This window comes from Sander lucioperca, chromosome 16 (assembly GCF_008315115.2).
Source record: "Sander lucioperca isolate FBNREF2018 chromosome 16, SLUC_FBN_1.2, whole genome shotgun sequence".
NCBI classification, from domain to species: Eukaryota; Metazoa; Chordata; class Actinopteri; order Perciformes; family Percidae; genus Sander; species Sander lucioperca.
The window spans coordinates 2,766,597-2,786,586 of NC_050188.1; the positions used below are offsets into that span (position 1 = coordinate 2,766,597).

The following is a 19,990-nucleotide window of genomic DNA, read 5'->3' on the forward strand; positions in this document are numbered from 1 at the left end:
TATGAAAATGAAAAACATAGGATGCCATGTGTGTGTTTTTGTCAAGTCAAGTGGGTTTTATTGTCATTTCAACCATATACACATTGTGTATAGTGAGACGAAACAACGTTTCACCATGAATCAAGTGGTGTTACACGCTGAACACACTGTTAGATTTAAAATATGTAAAAACGACATTTGAGACAGGCTACATTTAGTGCACACACATTATAGATATACATAAAGTGCAATTACTACTTAAAGTAGAGCATTTAAGACAGACGAGGGACAGGACAGACAACAAAAGACGGGGCATAAGTAGACCTGTAACAGAGCACTGATTGTTATAAGTTAGGTTCACCGTGAGGTGGAGGTAGAATATAATAGAATTTAGCAGCAGAGAAAAAGTGCGGGAGTGTCCTTCAGTCAATTGGCATAGTTCTGGAAGGGTGCCATGAAATCAAATTTTAAAGACGGATGTCTCCTAACTCCAAGGTTGTACAGTTTTCTCAGACTACAGAGAGCCATGGTTTTCTTAAAGCGATGATCAAAATATGAAAAACACAAAGTTAAACTTGCCATCACAACAGCATATTTGCTGCATCTTGTTAGTAGTTGCCACAGCAGCTTCACTGCACTGGATGGACAGACATCGCTCCTCCTGTTTATTACCCAGTCCAGCTGCCATGACAACAGCCGTCATGACAACCAGCCCCCTCACCTCTCTCTGGTGATGGGAGGGAACAGAGGACAGAGGGACCACAGAGAGCATCCTGCACTCCTCCGCTCTCTTCATTTTCTTCTCCCAACTCCATCCTCCCTTCTCTTCTTTATCCCCTGTTGTCCCTCGTTCCCTGCGTCGTCTTATTTATTTATTTTTATTATTATTTGATCCTTGACCTCTAAAGCGCACGGCAGTATTACCATGCAGGAGAGCGGCTGTCATGTCAATTCCCTCGGCTGTGGCTCTGCCAGTGACAGCGCTGTTTGCAAAGACAGAAGGGTACAAGTCTGGGACAAAAGAAGTCAATGTTTAGGTTACACGCTGGGATGGAGTGGGAGGGTTGTATCTTGTTTTACAGGTTTTCTAAGGAAAGCAGAGAGACATTTTGACCAAATTAGACTGATTTCCAACGTTCATCCCTGCTAATATGACCGAGACAGATGGAAATGAAAGACTAAATGGTTGATGATTGAACAACATGGCTGAGGGATAGATTGGAACAGGTGTATTTTAGTGCGAATGTTGGGCCATGGCCAGGGGAGCTGCTTGTGGAGTCATTCAAGGATGAACGAGGAGAGAAAAACGCTCAATTCTTTCGAGCTGAGTAGAGGATAGCACATGAAAATGGAAGGAGTTGAAAATGATAAAAGCCTTGGGTAGATGAAGAGAGATGAGTGACTGGAGGGTTACAAAGAGGGTGGGGGGGTGAATAAATTAAATTGGACAAACCAGAAAAAGGTTTGGAGATAAGGCAAAAGTTGTCATTGAGTCATAGGCCTGTCTGTGCGTGGGAGTGTGTGTTTGAGTCAAGCCTGTGCCTGAATATGTGTGTATACTTCGGTTAAGCCCGTCTTTGTGTGTTTAAAGTGTGTGTGTGTACTGGTTTGTGAGTGTGAAGTGATGCCTAGCTTCTGCCAAGTTTTCACGCGAACCTATTAACACTAGCAATGACGTCAAATCCGCACACGGACACGTACGTTAACTTCTATCTCCTTCATCCTCTCTCACAATCTCCTCTCCTGTCTTTTTACTTTCAACTGAAATGTCCATCCAGTCCTTGTCTCTAATATTCATACCACTCACTTCCCCTTTCCATTTTGATTATCTCTAGCTTTCAGAAAGCACTCACGGCCTCCCAAAGCTCAGATTCTAAAATGTTCTCAAACTGTCATCTCGATTTAAGTCTCTGCTTTTAGTTCTTCCGCAATACATAATTTTTTTTTAACGGGGCATTATTGTTCTTCTGTCCTCCATATGTGTGTGGTAGCCTTTACTGAGATCTTTTTCAAGGCTTCAAAGACATTGTATCAGAGTATAAAGTATTAGTATTAGTTCCTGGTAATTTCATTAACTGGGTATTGCTGCACTACTTAATATTTTTATAGTACAGTGGATCAAAAGACTGAGGGGCCATCCACATGGAAACGCTTTTTGGTGTAAACACACGTTTTGCATCGTTTTGGCCGATCGTCCAAACGAATCCTGTAAACGCACTGCCTGAAGACGCACTTTTTAGAAACCTGGTCCCAGGGTGAAAAAATTTCGAAAACGTCGCCCTTGCATCTTCGTTTGGACGGCGAAGCTGCATACTTGCGCCTTCGACCTCTTATCCTGCGACGACGTCTTATAACAACAACAGTGGCGGACTACATGCTTGTGTTCCTGCTGGAGAAGATATTGAGCCTATTAGGGTTACTAGGGCAAAATATACTGTCTGTCTGTATACAGCGCGCTAGCTTTATGAGCATGCTCCGTCTCTTCTCAGTTTTTTTGTGAATTTCTGTAGCAGAAACAGCGCCACCTATAGGCCTGGAATATGAAGTAGCGTATTGAGTCATTTACAAATGGATCCATTTTGGACGCAAATATTCTTGAAACAATGCCAGGGTTTTGGTTTTGGTACGTGTGGACGTGGTCTATGTGTAATGTGAAAGGTATCACTTGTAGCAACGACTGAAAAGAAAGTGATATCGGAATATTTGTGCCAATTTGACCTCTGGACTGTTTGTGCACCTCATGATAGAGATGTTCCGATACCAGTATCGGTATCGGCTCCGATACTGCCTAAAACGCTGGTATCGATATCGGGAAGTACTGGAGTTTATGCACCGATCCGATACCACGTAATAAAGCCCTAAAGAAAATCTACTAGTTTATGTTCTTTTTCCGTTATAACTGACTGTCAAACTGGATAATACAAGAAAGTTCTGTGGCATTCATTGTTTGTGTTTGTTCATGTTTCACAAAGAATTTAACCTGAGCCAGACTGACAACAAAGATAGAAATCATATCACATCCATACAGAGATAGTAGTATACAGCTGTTAAAACATAATAAAATATATGACACACTGGTATCGGATCAGTACTCGGTACCGGCCGATGCGCAAGTTCAGGTATCAGAATCGGTATCAGGAAGCAAAAAAATGTATCGGGCCATCTCTACCTCATGATATTATTGACTCCGTAGTAGCCTTTTTTATTTTTTGGGATTCTACAAGTTTCCGCTCATCAACAAGTACCTGGACTCTAAGTGGTACCAAACCCACTGTAGGCAACCTGCCCAGCGCAAGAGTGGCAAAGTTAGCGAGATAGCTGGTGAAGAAAGTCAAACATCTAGCCACTAAAGACCCAAATATTTTATAAGGAGTTGGTGAAGACCAAAACGGAGATAAAAGAAAAGTGAATATTGGATTTATTGCCAGGTGGCTGGAAACATAATTCCAAATGAATGCTAATGTTGCTCCGTGTCAGCTGAATGTGTAGGCAAATGCTAGCATTTTGAATATTTCTAGCATGGATGATGTTGCGTTTTCAGATTGTTGTGTTGTGATGGGACTTTTTTTGAAAACAATTTCTAGTAGGCTATTTAGCATTTTTATACATTCACAGTGTTTATTGTGTTCTCAACCCAGTTTGAGGGACATTTTATGATATCATGTACACTATTTGACATTTATAACATCACCCTCTGCTTGCCACCTTGCACTATTTAAGGAAATTAATAAAACATGCCGCCTCATCTGCTCACCTTTAGATGATCTTACATCGACATGATTTATAGGAGTAAGTGTGTGAATCGGTCATTAGAGCTCTAATCCAGACAAGTAATGTACCCACAGTGCCGCAGCGCTATGGATGTTGTCCCTTCTTCACCTCTTTCTTTTCTTTTCCTTCCTTCCTCCATCTCATCGTCCCCCCACTTCAGTTTGATGCTCTTGCATACTTCATGCACTCTAGCGCTCAGCCTCATGGACATGCATATATGTTTGGGATTGTATAATCAAGCTGTTACGCAACGCTAAAAAAGACTGAGGGAGGCAAATTCACACACACACGCACGCACACACACAGAGGGAGAGAGAGTGACAGAGGGGAGGGTGTGTGTGTCTGTGTGTGGTGGGGGGAATCTTGTGTTTCATGTTTGGATTAAACCAAAGCCCACTCAGCTTTACACACACACACACACACATACACAACAACTGCTCTCCCTTTTAAAATCTGCTGATAAATCCCTGGTTTTGGATGTTGTCTCTGTCTGATAGTGTCATTGTGTAACGCCTGTGTGTGTGTGTATGTGTCTATGTGTGCCTCTGCATCCTTAAAATCTAACAATTTTAAGGCAGCTGCCTTCCCACTCCACACATGCACAGAGACAGAGCCCGCCCTATGCGATTTTATTCCTATTCCTGATACACACTCTGTTCTCTAGCGTATCATGCTGCAGCTTTCACAGGCTTTAATCCTTTTTTTCCCCTCTCTCCCTGACTCGTGCTAAACGTGGTGTGTGTGTGTGTCTCTCTCTCTCTCTCTCTCTCTCTCTCTGTGTGTCTGTGTCCAAAAACCGGGAATACAGTATACTTGTGGGTTCCGGACAGCTTTGTGGGGCCAAAATGTTGGACCCCACAACTTTAAAGGGCTGTTTGAGGGTTAAGACTTGGTTTTAGGATTAGGGTTAGAATTAGGTTATGGTTAGGGTGAGGGTAAGGGTTAAGGTTAGGCATTTAGTTGTGTAATAATGTAATGTGTCCCAGGACTACATCCAGGGTTTAAATCTGAATTTACCTCTAATGTGTTATGAAATGATCTCCCACACATGAGCAAACACCTACTCTTGCATTAGGCCAAATTAAAGCCAAGAGGTCCACTTGAGTCCTCTTCTCAGTCCTCTTTGGTAATCACCAGCTGAACAGCACCCACATCACGATGACTCTCTCTGCTTACACATCACTGTATTACTGTGACAAGTGAAATAAGCTCAAATATAAGACTCATATCAGCGTTTTATTCGTCAAATGTGGTCAAATCAGTGATATGAAGCTTAGCTAAAGTTAAATCAGGGACACTCCCTTTACTCACTCATTCAGTCTTGTCTCTCTCCAGCTATTAATCTGTGGTCGTTCACTCTTAAGTAGTCCAACCAGATCTTGCCACGATCTCGCTTAGCCAATCGTATCCATGTTGTCAAACTTTAAAATGCGTTCTCCCTGCTGCTGTCAGTTGTCATTTCAATAAGAACTGATGTGAACCTCCTCCACCCCTTCACCTCCAGTCTTCATCATATCAGCGCCCAGTCCTGCTCCACATTCCATCATCCAGGTCTTCAGCAACTCTCTTTACCACCACCACCACCACCACCACCAGTGTCTAGACCCCAGGGGGGAATATCCTGAATTAATCACGGCATCACTACCCCCCCTAAATATACTGTACCAAGTCCCGATGGGACTCCTCTCAAATTCTTTTTATCATGCACTTGAGTAAAAATGGATTGTTCACTCTTAATGAAATCTCTCCTGATTTAAACAAATATCACAGTCTTGATAAATGATTCAGTAATACGGATACATGTATGTGTTATTATTGAAATGTTATGTGAAATTACCAGGAACTAATACTAATACTTTATACTCTGATACAATGTCTTTGAAGCCTTGAAAAAGATCTCAGTAAAGGCTACCACACACATATGGAGGACAGAAGAACAATAATGCCCCGTTAAAAAAAATATTATTATTATTTAACAGGGTTTAAAAAGAAGGGTTTGGGAGTCTAAAAGCACAAAATCCCTTTGTATCGGTCAAACCCAAGATTACCGCACAGCCCAGGCTCATTGCTTACAAACTGTACTTGCTGGCGGTCTGTCAGGTTGACTGAGCTCAAATATGGTCCAAAGATTTGTCCTTCTCAGCAGCACGGAGAGAAAGATGGGGTAGTATGTCAGGATGACATTTTGGGGTTAGTTTGACCTGTCTGTTCCCCCAAGTGTGCTGTCTTTAACTACTGCCTCTCTCTTTCCATCCGTCTCCGTCTCTGTGGCTCTGTAACCTCAGCCCTCATCCTGCCTGCGTTGACAAATGACCAAAAGAGAAATAATAATCTCAGGGTAAATGAAATGAGGGTTCAGGGCAGAATCCATGTGAGGGCTGGGTCACCTGTTCACCATGCACATTAATACTGCATGCTCATGGGATTCCCACTGCATTAAATTGGCAGCAATGCCTCCATTCGGATCCATCTTTCTTAACAGATGAAGCTCATACCACTCAACATTTCTGCACTTTACTGCTCAAAAAGTGGCAAATATAATCTTCAACAAGTTACAGAAAATAGTGCTGGAGGCTTTTATCACCAAAGAATCCTTTAAGAATGCATGAAGCTTCTGTAGCCGATGTATGAAAAGAATAGTATAGTTCAAAGAGAGAAGGATGGAGAGTGTTTCTGTGCAGGCGCTTTGTTGATGCTTGGTGTGCTCTCAAGGAGTTCTGGGGCACTTTGCATGAAAAATAATATATAAAAAGAGCATTTTACAAATAGAATAAAAAGCCTCCATTACATGGACTAATTATAAAAGAACAGCTTGTAGACTTTTACTTGAAATCAAAGCCTCTGCACACATTCTTTTCATTTGGTTCTCCATGATGAAGACCACTTTTCCTTTTGTGTTCAGCCGTTCGATAAAGCATTTTATAGCTTTTGCTTTAAAAGTGCCTTGAAGCACTTATTGCAGCTATAGGCAATCTAAATGTGCTTATGTGAGTCAGAGACTGTAGGATTTTCATTAAGTCCTTGTGGAAGCGCCATGTCTGAAATGCTTAGGTTATTATCAGAAATGATAATATCCTCTATAGACCAAGTTCAAGACATAGTTCAAACTTAGTCTAATTAGAACATAAGTGTTGACTGAAGTGTAGATTTATGCATTACGAAATCAAAAAGGGTAGCACCCCACAAACTAGTTCATACACAGAGATGAATTGTCTAAATTAGGGATCTTCAACAGGGGGTCCGGGACCCCTAGAGGTCCACAGAGTCAATGCAGGGGGGCCTCCAAATTATATATTTTTATATATTTTTGAAAGTTTAACATGAATCCAAAATATTATTAGCAAATATAAATCCCCACTGACGATAAGCTTACTTGCCTGTAGGGAAGGTACTGTAGTCACTATGGTAGCCATCCCCAGATACAGTCAGTTAATCCTAAAGATTCACTGTGTCACGTTTCTGTTTTAACATTAAAACATGATTTATAAAATCATGCAATCAATTATTAGGCTATTTTAATAGTTTAGTATTATATGGAAAAAAGGTATGTATAAATTCTTTAGGCCACCCTACATGTTACTCTAGGCCCAGTTTAATATGCAACTTCATTTTAGACATTAGTCATATTATATTATAGTCATTATATCAGGCTGTTTTTCACCTGATATAATGTGTATCTCCTCTCCTAACATGCAAAGGGTCTGTCCTGTCATCACGTGTGTTATTTTCTGAGATAATATGGAGATGTCAGCTTTTTTCTAGCAAAAGTTACAGAGGGGATACACAAAATATCAGGCCGTTTTTCACCTGATATAATGTGTATCCCCTCCCCTAACATGCAAAGAGTCTGTCCTGTCCTCATGTGTGTTCTTTTCAGTTTTTACCAGGTCACAATAAACAACCTGAGATAATATGGAGATGTCTGCTGTTTTCTAGCAAAAGTTACAGAGAGGATACACATTATATCAGGCTGTTTTTCACCTGATATAATGTGTATCCCCTCCCCTAACATGCAAAGGGTCTGTCCTGTCATCATGTATGTTATTTTCTGTCTTTACAAGGTCACAATAAACAACATGAGATAATATGGAGATGTCTGCTGTTTTCTAGCATAAGTTACAGGGAGGATACAAATTATATCAGGCAGTTTTTCACCTGATATAATGTGTATCCCCTCCCCTAACATCCAAAGGGTCTGTCCTGTCCTTATGTGTGTGTTATTTTCTGAGATAATATGGAGATGCCTATTGTTTTCTAGCAAAAGTTACATAGGGGATACACAAAATATCAGGCTGTTTTTCAACTGATATAATGTGTATCTCCTCCCCTAACATGCAAAGGGTCTGTCCTGTCCTCATGTGTGTTATTTTCTGTCTTTACCAGGTCACAATAAACAACCTGAGATAATATGGAGATGTCTGCTGTTTTCTAGCAAAAGTTACAGAGGGGATACATATGTAGTAGGGGGACCCTGCTCTGTCTCTCTCGGTTAAGGGTTCCTTGGCTTAAAAAACGTTGAAGACCCCTGGTCTAAATATTTACACCCAGTAACTGCCAGGTGTTAACTGTTCGCCAACTGAGCTAACTAACAAATTAAAGAAATAATCTCAAAGATTTTCATTTAAATAAAAATATCTGTTAAGTCACTATGTATCGCTAAATGAGGTAACATTCCCAGCAAAAATTATAAGCGGCACCCAGTTAGTGATGTCAGCCAGTAATGGTTGATCCGCCAGAGAGGGGGAAGGAGCTACCGAAACAGACTCGCTCTGGACTATCTCTGCTAGCGTTGCAAATAAACAGTTACCACAGCCAGACAAACAAAGAAAAGAGCGATGACTACAGAGAATGAAAGACATTGTAATATCCCTCGCAGGATTAATAAGGTATGTCAAATTTGAAAATTCAAAGACGATGGAACTTATTTAAAATAATTGAATGTGAACACACCTGCAATTACTGCTTATCGCCAGGTGCCGACAAAGAGAACGAAACAGAGATCTTCTAGTTTGTAACTTTAACGTTAGCTTGCCAATACATGACCCTTGTTTAGAGTGAAGAGTAAAAGAGAATAAGGAATATGGTCGATACTTGAAACTTGATAACATTTTATAAACTTTATAAAAGTGATTTTAAATGAAATTTAATATATTTCACAAAAGTGACACAACATACCCCCCAATTACAAAACCTTGTCAGTAAGGTTTTGCTAAACTACCTAATAACGTTAGCTAGGTTAGCATAATCAGATTTTGTTGTTTGTTAAGCTTGAGATACATTTTGTTCACATACTTGATTGCTTCATTGTGCTACAGGTGTTTACTAATAACTTATTAATTATTGGTAAAGTCTTCAACCTAACTAACACATTTGTTAGCAACCTGAGTAGCTAAATCGCTAGTTTAAAACTAGCTTGTAGTTACTAAGAACTTAGAAAGGTCTTCTTTACTAATGGAATAATGAATAGCTGAAGCAACGCAATTCAGCTTAAGACCTTGTATCTTAGTTGTTTACGCTACTTCACATTTGTCTACAGGTCACATTCATCTTTACTGATAAAAGTACATTATTATTGTTGATTTGGATTTAACACCAGCAGCAGGAGAAAGTGTAGCTAAGAGAACACTGGATCCTGTAATTTGATTTACCTACTGTGTCTCTAACCCTGTTTTTTTTCCAAACAAAGAGTGCTGTCGTTCCTGTTCAGAGGACGACACAGGAAAGAACAGGATGTGTGAGGGGAAAGTAATGGGTGCTGAGATGATGGGGTGAAGGGTAAGGGTCATTTGAGGGATGAATGAGAGAAGGAGAAATGGATGAGGTTGATGGGGAGAGAGTGAGAGTTGGGGTTGGAGTTGGCGGGGTTGAATAGTGAGTACAAGGCTTTATTTAGTGCATGCCTGCAGGTGTTGCCTAGTAACAGAGAGGAAACAGATCGAGGGAAGAGAGCTGGAGAGCACATCTCCCTTTATTTTTTCACTCTTTCTCTTTTTGCTCCTGGCCTAACCATCTTCCAAAATCCCAACACAGGCACGCACGCAGACAAAAGACACTCTTTCTCCCTCAGACTCTGTCACACTCACAGCAAAAGCCCTGTCCCTCATTAGCAGTCAGGATGGCTGCTGTCCTCCTGTCACGAACAAGGCAACGAGAGGCAGGAGGAGAGAGATGAATTAGGGAGGAAAAGTAGACACGGAGGAGAGAAAATGCAATGAAATCTTTCCTATATGAAAACATCCACAAAGGTTGTTGTCATAGCATTTGTTGCTCTGGTACACTTTCTCATAATTTTTGCTCTGTGAAAGCTTGTTTCGAACACACAGCACACATCCAACCAACATGATGGCTTTTAATGAGTCAGATTTATGTTCAGCGTCTTACCGGAGAGCTTATAAAATGAGTATGGAAGGCGGCTCAATAAAGCACTCAATGTGCTATTGTAGCTTCCATCCAATCATGATCCTTAGTAGCATTGATCAAGGTTAGAATGAGGGCACTCCGGGTGCGAGAGTGTGTGTGTGTGTGTGCGTGTGCGTGTGCGTGTGCGTGTGCGTGTGTGTGTGTGTGCGTGCGTGTAATCGACCCAGTTACCTGCAGCCTTCTTTAAAAAATACAGCAGCTAACAGATCTGGTGTAAAAAATACAGAGAGACAGATGATCACATTGTATCTTTGCTCCATGATGATGTGGTGCGAACAGATTCTCCTCTCTCCATGCACAGAAACACACAAATTGCTTCACTGATGATGTGGCTAATGATCCAAGGATATGTCTAATGCCTGGGCTACCAATGAGTGTCTCTAGTGTTTTTTCTTTAATCTTCCTATTATCTCTTATGTCTAAGCAGATGCAAACGGCTACATCCTCGGGTGTTTGTAGCGCTGCGAGTGTGTGACCGCTGTCTGCTGCTCATGTTCATGCATGCATGTCTTGGTGGCCGGGGAAGGGCGTGCTTTGCATTTTAACATCCCATCCCTCGCTAGCGACATCTGCAAAGGCTTTTCTCTCTTCCTATTCTTTGATTTTTCCTTGCAGGCCCCATCTTGAGCGATCAGTGTCTTTCTAATTGTCCTCTGGGAGAGAGGGATCACTTTGTGGAAAATCCACACTTGCACTGAGACGCAGCAGGTCCCTAAAACTGGAAATTTATTGAATTTAAGGCTCACATAGCATATCCTACCTTAGAGGAACTCATTAAGAATCGATGATGCAACTGTTGCCAGTGGACAGCAGTCAGAATTGATTGACTGGTTAATCAAGGCCGACACTGATGCACATGCGCGTACACAAGCACAGACGAGGAGAGTTAATCCACACCAAAACGCTGTCTGGCTTCACAGAAAGCTGGTTTCTAGCGAAAGCACTGAAATGGGCTAAAAATAAATTTTTCCCACATGCACTGTGCCATATAAAATATTTATAGTGAGCCCCAGTCTGCTAAGAATGGAAAAGATGAGAGAGAGAGAGAGAGAGAGAGAGAGAGAGAGAGAGAGAGAGAGAGAGAGAGACACAGAGAGGGGTGGCTGCCAAAGCTTTCGGTAGCCTCCATCCCAGTGCCAGAGCTTACATAAGAGCTAACTGCAGTTTGAAAGAGTACAGAGCTTTACACACACACACACACACACACACACACACACACGCTCAAACAGAGTGACAGAGAAATACGGAAAGAGCGAGAGGAGTGATTCTACTGTGTGTTCTTTCTCCAGAAATCTAAATTAATCATCCCTTTTTATAATCTACAACTCGATACTACGCATGTCCTGATTTCACCAAGCTAGCAGTTGTGAGACTTATTTATCATTCAAAGCCGAAACATGTGAGGGAAGAACACAAAATTATGATTTAAATTGCATTAATATTCCATTATGCATTAGTATACAACTAAAGACCCTTTTGCAATGGGATACGCAACGCCAAATTGGGCTAGGGGCGTAATGTGTGTGTGTGGGGGGTGGGGGTGGGGGGGAGGGGGGAGGCAAGATGGTCCCTTCCCTACTCCCCCAACTTCCGGCACCCTTGCTTGGACAACACCCACAGGTTAAAACAATACCAGTGTCGCTGTCGCAACTGGTAATACAGTCAGGGGAACCGAAAGAAAAAGCTGGGAAAAAATGGTATAACTGTACTATCGACAGTTAGCTGTTACACTGCCCATACTCTCTGGATTATTAGGGGTTTTCAGCGCACATCAAAGATCACTTCTCTTGTCATGAGGCTGTCAAGTGGGAAATACCCATTTTACAAGCTTTACTTCAATTTCAATTTTTTTGGACGAATGATTTGTACCAGGGAAAAGCACTTCCTCCCTGTAGAAGGTTGTGGACTTTCACCATAGTTCCCTTATAAAGATCAAGCATAATTTTTTTCAAGGCAGTTATGTCATCACTTCACACAGTATGATGACAGACTTTCTTGTTGGAAAAATAACCTTATGTTGAAAAAATGTCCATTTCAAAGAATCTATTCAACAAAAAGTCACCATTTAGAAGTACACTGTGTAGGAATTTCTCCCATCTATCATCGGTGAAATTGTATTTTGTATTCAAACGAGTGCTCTCTAGCGCCTCGCTTTTTCAAATGCGTCTTGCAACTACGTTAGCCGTTATGTGTCACGTTGCCTTTTTAATTCCCTTTTCCGCTTTTTTGGCGACGAGGATTCCTTCTCCTGTGGCTCGGCATAAGTATGATCCTCCATTATGAACTAAAGTGCAGCGCAGGCTTTCAAATTTGCCGGGGCAGTGACAAGCGCCTCTCACTGATCTCCTTCTCCGTTTCAGCTGGTTTCAGTCCCATGACGCTGGCTCTGAATGAAAACGCGTTGTGGATTAGCTAGACAGGTAGACTAGTGCTTCATGTCCCTCTCAGCAATTATAGTTTTTCAAAATGGCGGGACGACATGAAAGCCTCCTTGGACTTTCCCTTCCAATGTAAATACAGATAAGAAATTCTTCGCTTACAAGAATAAGTCTGATCATTGGGCATTTTACACCAATGAGGACATATTTATGAATGAAGAAAATACTTAAAATACTACACAGTGTACCTTTAACAATTTCTGATTACCCAATGAACACTGCAGTGTTTTAAGATTTCCATCTCTTACTTTATATGGAACAATTCCATAGAATACAATACAATATAGAAATACTGAGCAGAACTGTGTGAGGAGAAAATTGCATCAGCATCATTTAGAGGGCATGCCATACATAAAAGTTAGCCACCTAGCTTGGTAAATGTCACAGTTGTACTAATGAGCAACAACAGCTATGCTAACTGAGCTCTGATAGAGCCATGCCTATTTTAATTGCTGCAAAACAGCTTCCATTCCTCAAACTGCTTTAAGTGTCCTCTAATTTATCTAGCCGATGTTTTCTCATGGAGCAAAATTCATTTTTGATGGCCCTAGTTCACACACATGCACAGTGCATGCATGATCAATGTGCAAATCCTCCCACACACAGACAGTCCATCTTATCCATACATCTGTGTATCAACAGGGAAAACAAATTCATTATTTAACACCATATTTCCAAGTGAGACATGGATGCATAATGCATGTAGCCTGTAAAGAAGGAACCCTCATCTCCAGTGTCCCTCACTCTGCACAGTGAAGCTACATCTCATTCTGCTCTGAAGCCATGGCATCACTTATACACACAATATTTCATATCATTTCTCATCCTGCTGTGATGGAGAAGCATCCTTCAGCTCCTACTCTGACATGACAGCATCATTGTATGTCATCCTGTGGGAATTAGCATATCAACAGCTGATACATTTTTTGTGATCCATACATCACCCACGCAAAAGCACTGTCAGTACTTCATGCATTTTAAAAGACAGCTATACATCATGGATTGACTTATGTATGTTGGAGGGAGGGGGAGGTCTATAATTTAGCACAGGCTTTTTGATGGCTTCTCCCCTGAGATGTCTGCCCTTCTGGTTTTTCGTTTACAGCCCCTTTCTGCCTTTACTGATCCTCTTGACATTAACTCTGTCACCTATTGAACGGCAAGTGTTTCTGTGTGTGAGAGCAGTCGATGCATGCGTGTGTCTAATGGGGTGTGTGTTTGTGTGGTCTGCAAGCACCAAGTGTCCTCTCGCCAGCTCTCGACATGGCTGATCTCATATAGAGACATTCTGGGAAATCTCCTCGGCATCGGGTGTGTCAGCGAGGATGGGGGCAGAGGAAATGGCAGACTCACAAATCACATCTTATCTAATGAAGCTACTATAATTCAGATGGAGAGGAGAAACTAACCCTCTGCTCTTCAGGCTATGTGGCCTTATTTCATTGTCTTGTTATATCCCTTTTTCTTTATCACAATCCCCTTCTTTCTTTGTCTCTGCTTGATTCACAGAGAGCCACTATCCCTATAGGTTTCTAATAGGTTGATTAATCAGTTGGTCAACTGACCAAAATGAATGAAAAAAATACTGATAACTGATGAATCCAACTAGGCTTCATAGCTAAACAAAAAAAATAAATAAGTGGGTTTTCAGTGAGTTTAAATTAGGGATGCACCAAATCCAGATTTTTGGGGTTCGGCCGAATACCGAATCCACTGGTTAAGATTCTGCCGAATCCGAAACCGAATATCGAATCCTACTCCCATCCTCAGTCCATTAACACAGTAAACACATTAATGAAGTAAACAACGTCCACAGCCTCTAAAACAGTTAAATGTAACAACTTAATGTTGAATTCACACGCTCTTTTCACATCGTAGGAAAGCGCATCGCTATCGCCAGATGAGTGCCGATTTTGTTTGGCAAATTTTCGCTAACCGGTGTATGATAAAGGCATTAGAAAGCTAACGTTTCTAGCAGCAGCAGCAGCAGCGGGCTGTTCGGTCGCTCCGCTCCCACTGTAGGGAGACTCATTTGCTGAGAGAACCGCTGACAGCCCGGGAGAGGCACAGTCTGGTTAACACAGGTTTTTAGCTGACTGTCCTTCCTTTGCCGTACCTGAAGTTGCTGCATTTTGGCTGCTGTAGATTCCTTTATGCACAACTCGTATTCTTTCGGATGTTTCATACGCAAATGTTTTAACAGCGGCGATGTTGTGTATTGTTTAGGGTCCTTGCTACCACGAGACAAATCGGCATTGCAAATTGAACATGTAGCTGGACTTGAATGGCCTTCTTTTGACTGAAAGTCCTGCCAAACTACACTTTTTCTGCTCACGAGGTCCATTTTTGCTTTTTCACAGCCTACTGCATTGAACGGTCCACCTAAGTAAACACCTTCCCGTAATCAACGGCGGCGTCATTACGTCGACCAGCATACCGCGCGTAGTACAAGCATAGGGTTCAGTTCGCTGGAAAAAAAATTCTAAGGTTCAGCAGAAACCGAACCCCGTCAAAAAGCCCAATATTCAGCTGAATCCGAACCCGAATCCTGGATTCGGTGCATCCGTAGCTTAAATACAACGCCTTTCACCACAAAAAAGTATTCATATAGATGTTTTGATCTGCTGCCTCCAACCATCCACGCTGGTTTTGCAGTCCTAGAACAATGTCCTATTGTTGTTTCCACCTTTTTTCATTTTCATTATTTGCATGACCACAAGAGGTTAGCTACTTGTAATAAAACTAACAATCGGCCAGCAGTGAACTGATTGTTTGATTGCTAACGTTAGCTCAAAACGCCATTCAAGTGACAGCCTTTGTGTTTGATTGCTAAGTAGTAGCCAGCAGTGAACGAACTTCGTTATGTAGGTCCATTTTTATTGTTTTGACATTACAGAAGTCTCTCGTTTAGGTTCTTGTAGGCTACTTCAGCCTCTAATCTAGAACTGACATCAGGGATCATGCCGTGAAAATGTGATGCCTTATACTAAATAATAAATTACTGCTATGTAATGTATCTATCTCTTTATTCTGTGGCAAACAGCAAAACAGATCTGCGTGAAATCAGGTCATTGTTGCAAAGTGATCCATGCGCAACTCACATCCGCACTCGACTCACATCGGGTAGTGACAACGTCTCCAAGCAGAGGCCACGTGACCACACCTGAGGCAGGAAGGTTAACTCAAACACGAAAAGAAATGGAAAAGAAACCGTCCCCTTCAGGTGCAATCAATCATCCCAACTAAGCAAAGCAAATAAGTCTATCTCAAATTGTTCTATTACTATTCATTCAAAATAAATGTCGTTAATGAGCTCTATTCCTCAGTAATGACTGGTAAATAAAAAGGTGTGTAAACAGCCACCTCTATATAAAGAAATCTACAGGATACTAAACCATTTATTTAAGCTGGAACACTTACAAAACCTTATCCTTAGAACATCCCAGTGTGCTACTAGTTGCAGTGATGCATCCTCTGACTTTATCCTAAAAATGTATGTTCACTCCGAAAAGGAGAGAAAAACGATTCCAGAGATAAAAACGTGACTAGAATGCTTTAGGAGGTTTTACCCTCCACCACATCCATAATCCTGAAGAAAACAATACTCCAGGTACGACAGCACCCATAAAAAAAAGGCTTATCACCATTTCCTCACCCCTATTAAAATCTCATTCCAACTAAGCTTGCCCCATGAAAACAGGCACCATACGCTTGCATTGCTCAGACTGTCATGCCGCTATTTCATCATGCTGCGTGTTGCTTTTACAAATCACATAAACGGCTTCCTCCGGGGTTTTCTTTTTTCATTTTTTGGAATAAAAGCAACCTGAATACATAAACACAGTGACGGCCAACTTCCTCCTAGCTCACCCTCTCCTCTCACTCTGCCTCCTGTTTTTCTTTCTGTCTCTCAGAGCCTCGCTGAGGTTTTGTGTGTCAAGTTACCTTCAGGGGATTGTGTCTTGTTATCTCACAATTGAATAACAAATGTTTTTGTCTGTTGCTTCCACTGGAGCAGAGGAGTGCAAACACATACACAAACACACACACAGAACCAGGGACGTGCACAGACATTTGGAGGAGCTATTGCTCTAACCTGGAAAAAAGGCCTCTTTCACAGCCATTGGCAGGAGCAGAGCCTGTTATTTACAGTAGTTTGAATGACTTTTTCCCCATCTGCATTCCACAAAGATCCGCCCTACTCTGCCTCTGATTGGCTAGTATTCATTGCCTTCTTCACAGAACGCGGCGCAAAGGGAAAAAAATAACACTGCTAGAACGGACTTGGTAGATGATTGCAGTTTTAAGGATTATATGTCACACTGATTCAAGAACATTTTAAAATGGCACTACACATTAAAAAGGTGGCCGACCCCTGCCTCAGAGCATTCGGCATGGTGTCATCAATATCTTACTCGCTCGGATCCACTCCTCAGTCTCTCTCCCGCCCTAATGAGCAGTGGGGAAATATCAACTAGACAAAAACAAGAGTGCTCAGGGATCAATTAATTTGGGATGTCAGCAATGATGTGTGTGTGTGTGTGTGTTCCTTTAAGGGTCATTTATGCTCAACTTTATACGCATATGACGGAGCCCTTTCGTTCGTTTTTGTGCACACTTTCTGAAAGTTTACAGATATGAACGAAACGGAGCAGTAGCACTGGAAATCGCACAGGCAATGTAGCCAATAGTTCAAGTGAGACCCGATCATAGGACAGGACGAAGACATTTTAAAAATGACGGAGCTAGGCAATTTGGTCAGGATTTTTAACATCTTTACTTACTCCGCCCAGACACAGGGACAAACAGCAGAACAAAGTAGAAGAAACGAAGAAGCAGCAAAGTAAAAGCAGAGATCCGTCCGTGCGACACTGATTTGTTCAAGCCCCTCTAATGGATGTATTGCTTACCATCCATGCCAACGCGAGGACGCATGTACGTATGTGGGCAGCGATGGTTACGTTGTTTGAAATGGACGTACCTTTCTCGTACGTAAAGGCAGCATAAATGAGCTTTTAGAGGGGATGGTAGTTCGATTACATTACCTTTGGAAAGAGCCAGGCTAGCTGCTTCCAGTTTTTATGCTAAGCTCGGGTGTGCTGTTCGTGCCAGAGTGACCAACACAACCACGTTGGCTGACTTGCGACAAATGCTGGTTGAAGAATGGGATGCCATCCCACAGCAGTGTGTGACCAGCATGAGGAGGAGGTGCCAGGCTGTTGTGGCTGTGTATGGTTAAATTGCCAATATGTCTTGTTTCTTTCATAGCAGGAAAAGCACAGGTGTTACTAATAACAACGATGCCTCCATTTCACTTAAGCTGTGTCTGTGAGCAAGCAGGTGTTTGGTATTTTAAGCCCCCAACGTCTTCCAGGCAGCGCTGCCTGGAAGGCACTAGGATTAGGCAATGGTTAGGGTCAAGGTTAGGGTTAGGTCCCTTGAAGTCGACGGTCGCAGCGCTGCCTTGAAGTCGACGTTGGGGGCTTAAAACACCATCGAGCGAGCAAGCATGCACAGCACCTAAATTGTGTTGATTAGTATTAATGTTATTAATTACACCTGTGCTGTGCATGCTCTGATGAGTCAAGATGCCATCTGTGAAAGGATCTATTCTGATGGAATGTTTTTTTTTCACTGTATATTATACAAGAAGGTTCTGGATGGAGGTAGACACATTTCTATTGCTACGTTTAAACGTGGCCGGCTATTTTCATAAACGGACATTTCAACCTCTTCGTTTTCAAAAATAACATCGTGCACAGCTGTCAGTTCGTTTACATATACCCGTGTACATATGCCATCAGTGCCGTCAGGAGCATGCCAAATCTGTAGGTGGCAGTGTAACGAGAAGCTCAAGCCCACGTTAGCCAATCAGAATCCTGAAAATAGCAACAACAGCAACGAATCACTTCCTCTCTCTTCTCTTCCTCGCTTCCTCAGCTGCCTAAACCTCCGTTTGTCTCAGTTTACATGCAAACGTGCAAACAAAGTTTTCCAAAATCTCCACTCTGGCTGGAGTTTTTAGAAAGAATCGTTTTCAGAGGCGAATTCTCCGTTTGCATGTAAACGAAGGGCACAAACGAAGGGAAATGTCTCCGTTTTTCAAAATATGTTTAATGTGTATAAAAAAAATGACATTTCTGTCAAGATAAGATTGAAAATAACATGATATATATTATACAACTATTTATTATAAATTTTCAGCAATATAGTACCCAATGACCCTAATATTAAAAACAAAAAGCCATTAAGACCTTTAAGTTATTAAATGAATACAATATCAAAAGGATGTGACACAAGCTCTGGCATTATCAAATGTAATGTATTTTTTTGTATTGTCTTTTCTTTTGTTTCTGTTTTGTAATGTCTATTCTATGTATCTGTGTGTACCTTTGTATATGCACTTTTGCACAATGAAGAATTGGAAAAAAAGAGAATTTTGATGGAATGTGAGCAGCTGAAATAATGGTGAATAGTTTAAAAGACAGAAGAGTACGGCGATTAAACAGATACACAGTGCACTGTATCAGCTCTTCTATTTGTCATAGTGGGGAAATCGCAGGTGTTGCTAATCCTGTGAACGATGGCTCCATTATATTTAAGTGTCCTGGTCAGCCAGTATGCACTACCTGAAAACTGAAGCAGCTAAATCAATTTTATTATTTGCGCCTGTGCTTTTTGTACTGTGACATATCAAAAACATTTCTTCAGTGAAAAACATATGTTCCGGACATAAGAAATGATTTTTAACTGGGTTGAGATCAATTCAGGTACTTCAAATTAAAATCAGCAAGAATCAACTTGATTTTCACTGGATGAAAATCAAATTCTCTTAAACGCCCACACAGGTGTTTTCAGTTATTGGATTAGATCTCTGCTCAGGTTGGAGGTGGGTGGAGTAACCCTGGTGTGATACAATATGGATTATGGTGATATATCATCTGTTGTTCATGCTGTTTTATGGATTTTGTCCATCATTCTTGTCAATTATGATAACATATTACTCACTCAACTTTATTACTGAAAATGCTGTGACATCGTTAGAGTGGAGTCCAATATGGCAGGAGCAGAAATGTTGTAAAGTAACCCCTGGTTTAATCATATTTTCCCCATCAATTCTCTAGAAGTGCAAGTAAAAGTGAACACACCAGAGATGTCAGTTACAGTCCCTCACTGCATAGCACTAGGCTACATGTGTGGTGGTCAACTTTGGTAAAGGCCTATGCACACCAAAAATGTGTTTGTCGTATGCGTTTTTTAATCGGTATTTCGTCAACCCACAGAAACCTCTGGCACACTGATTCCGATTTGTTGCGAATATTCGCAATAGGAGACCGAATGGAATCGTCGAGCAGTAAATCATTTTGTGGTCCTCTCACTTC

The 19,990-nt window shown here is 41.5% G+C and overlaps 1 protein-coding gene across 1 annotated transcript in view; it reads right to left on the reverse strand.

Annotated features, from left to right (window-relative positions):
• Positions 1 to 223: 223 nt before the first annotated feature.
• ube2ql1 (ubiquitin-conjugating enzyme E2Q family-like 1) overlaps positions 224 to 19,990 on the reverse strand; it is a 35,780-nt gene continuing 16,013 nt past the window's right edge. The window contains exon 3 of the mRNA XM_035993062.1: positions 224 to 842. Within this exon, the coding sequence (XP_035848955.1) occupies positions 810 to 842 (33 nt within the window). The 3' untranslated portion in view covers positions 224 to 809. The remainder of the gene's footprint in view (positions 843 to 19,990) is intronic.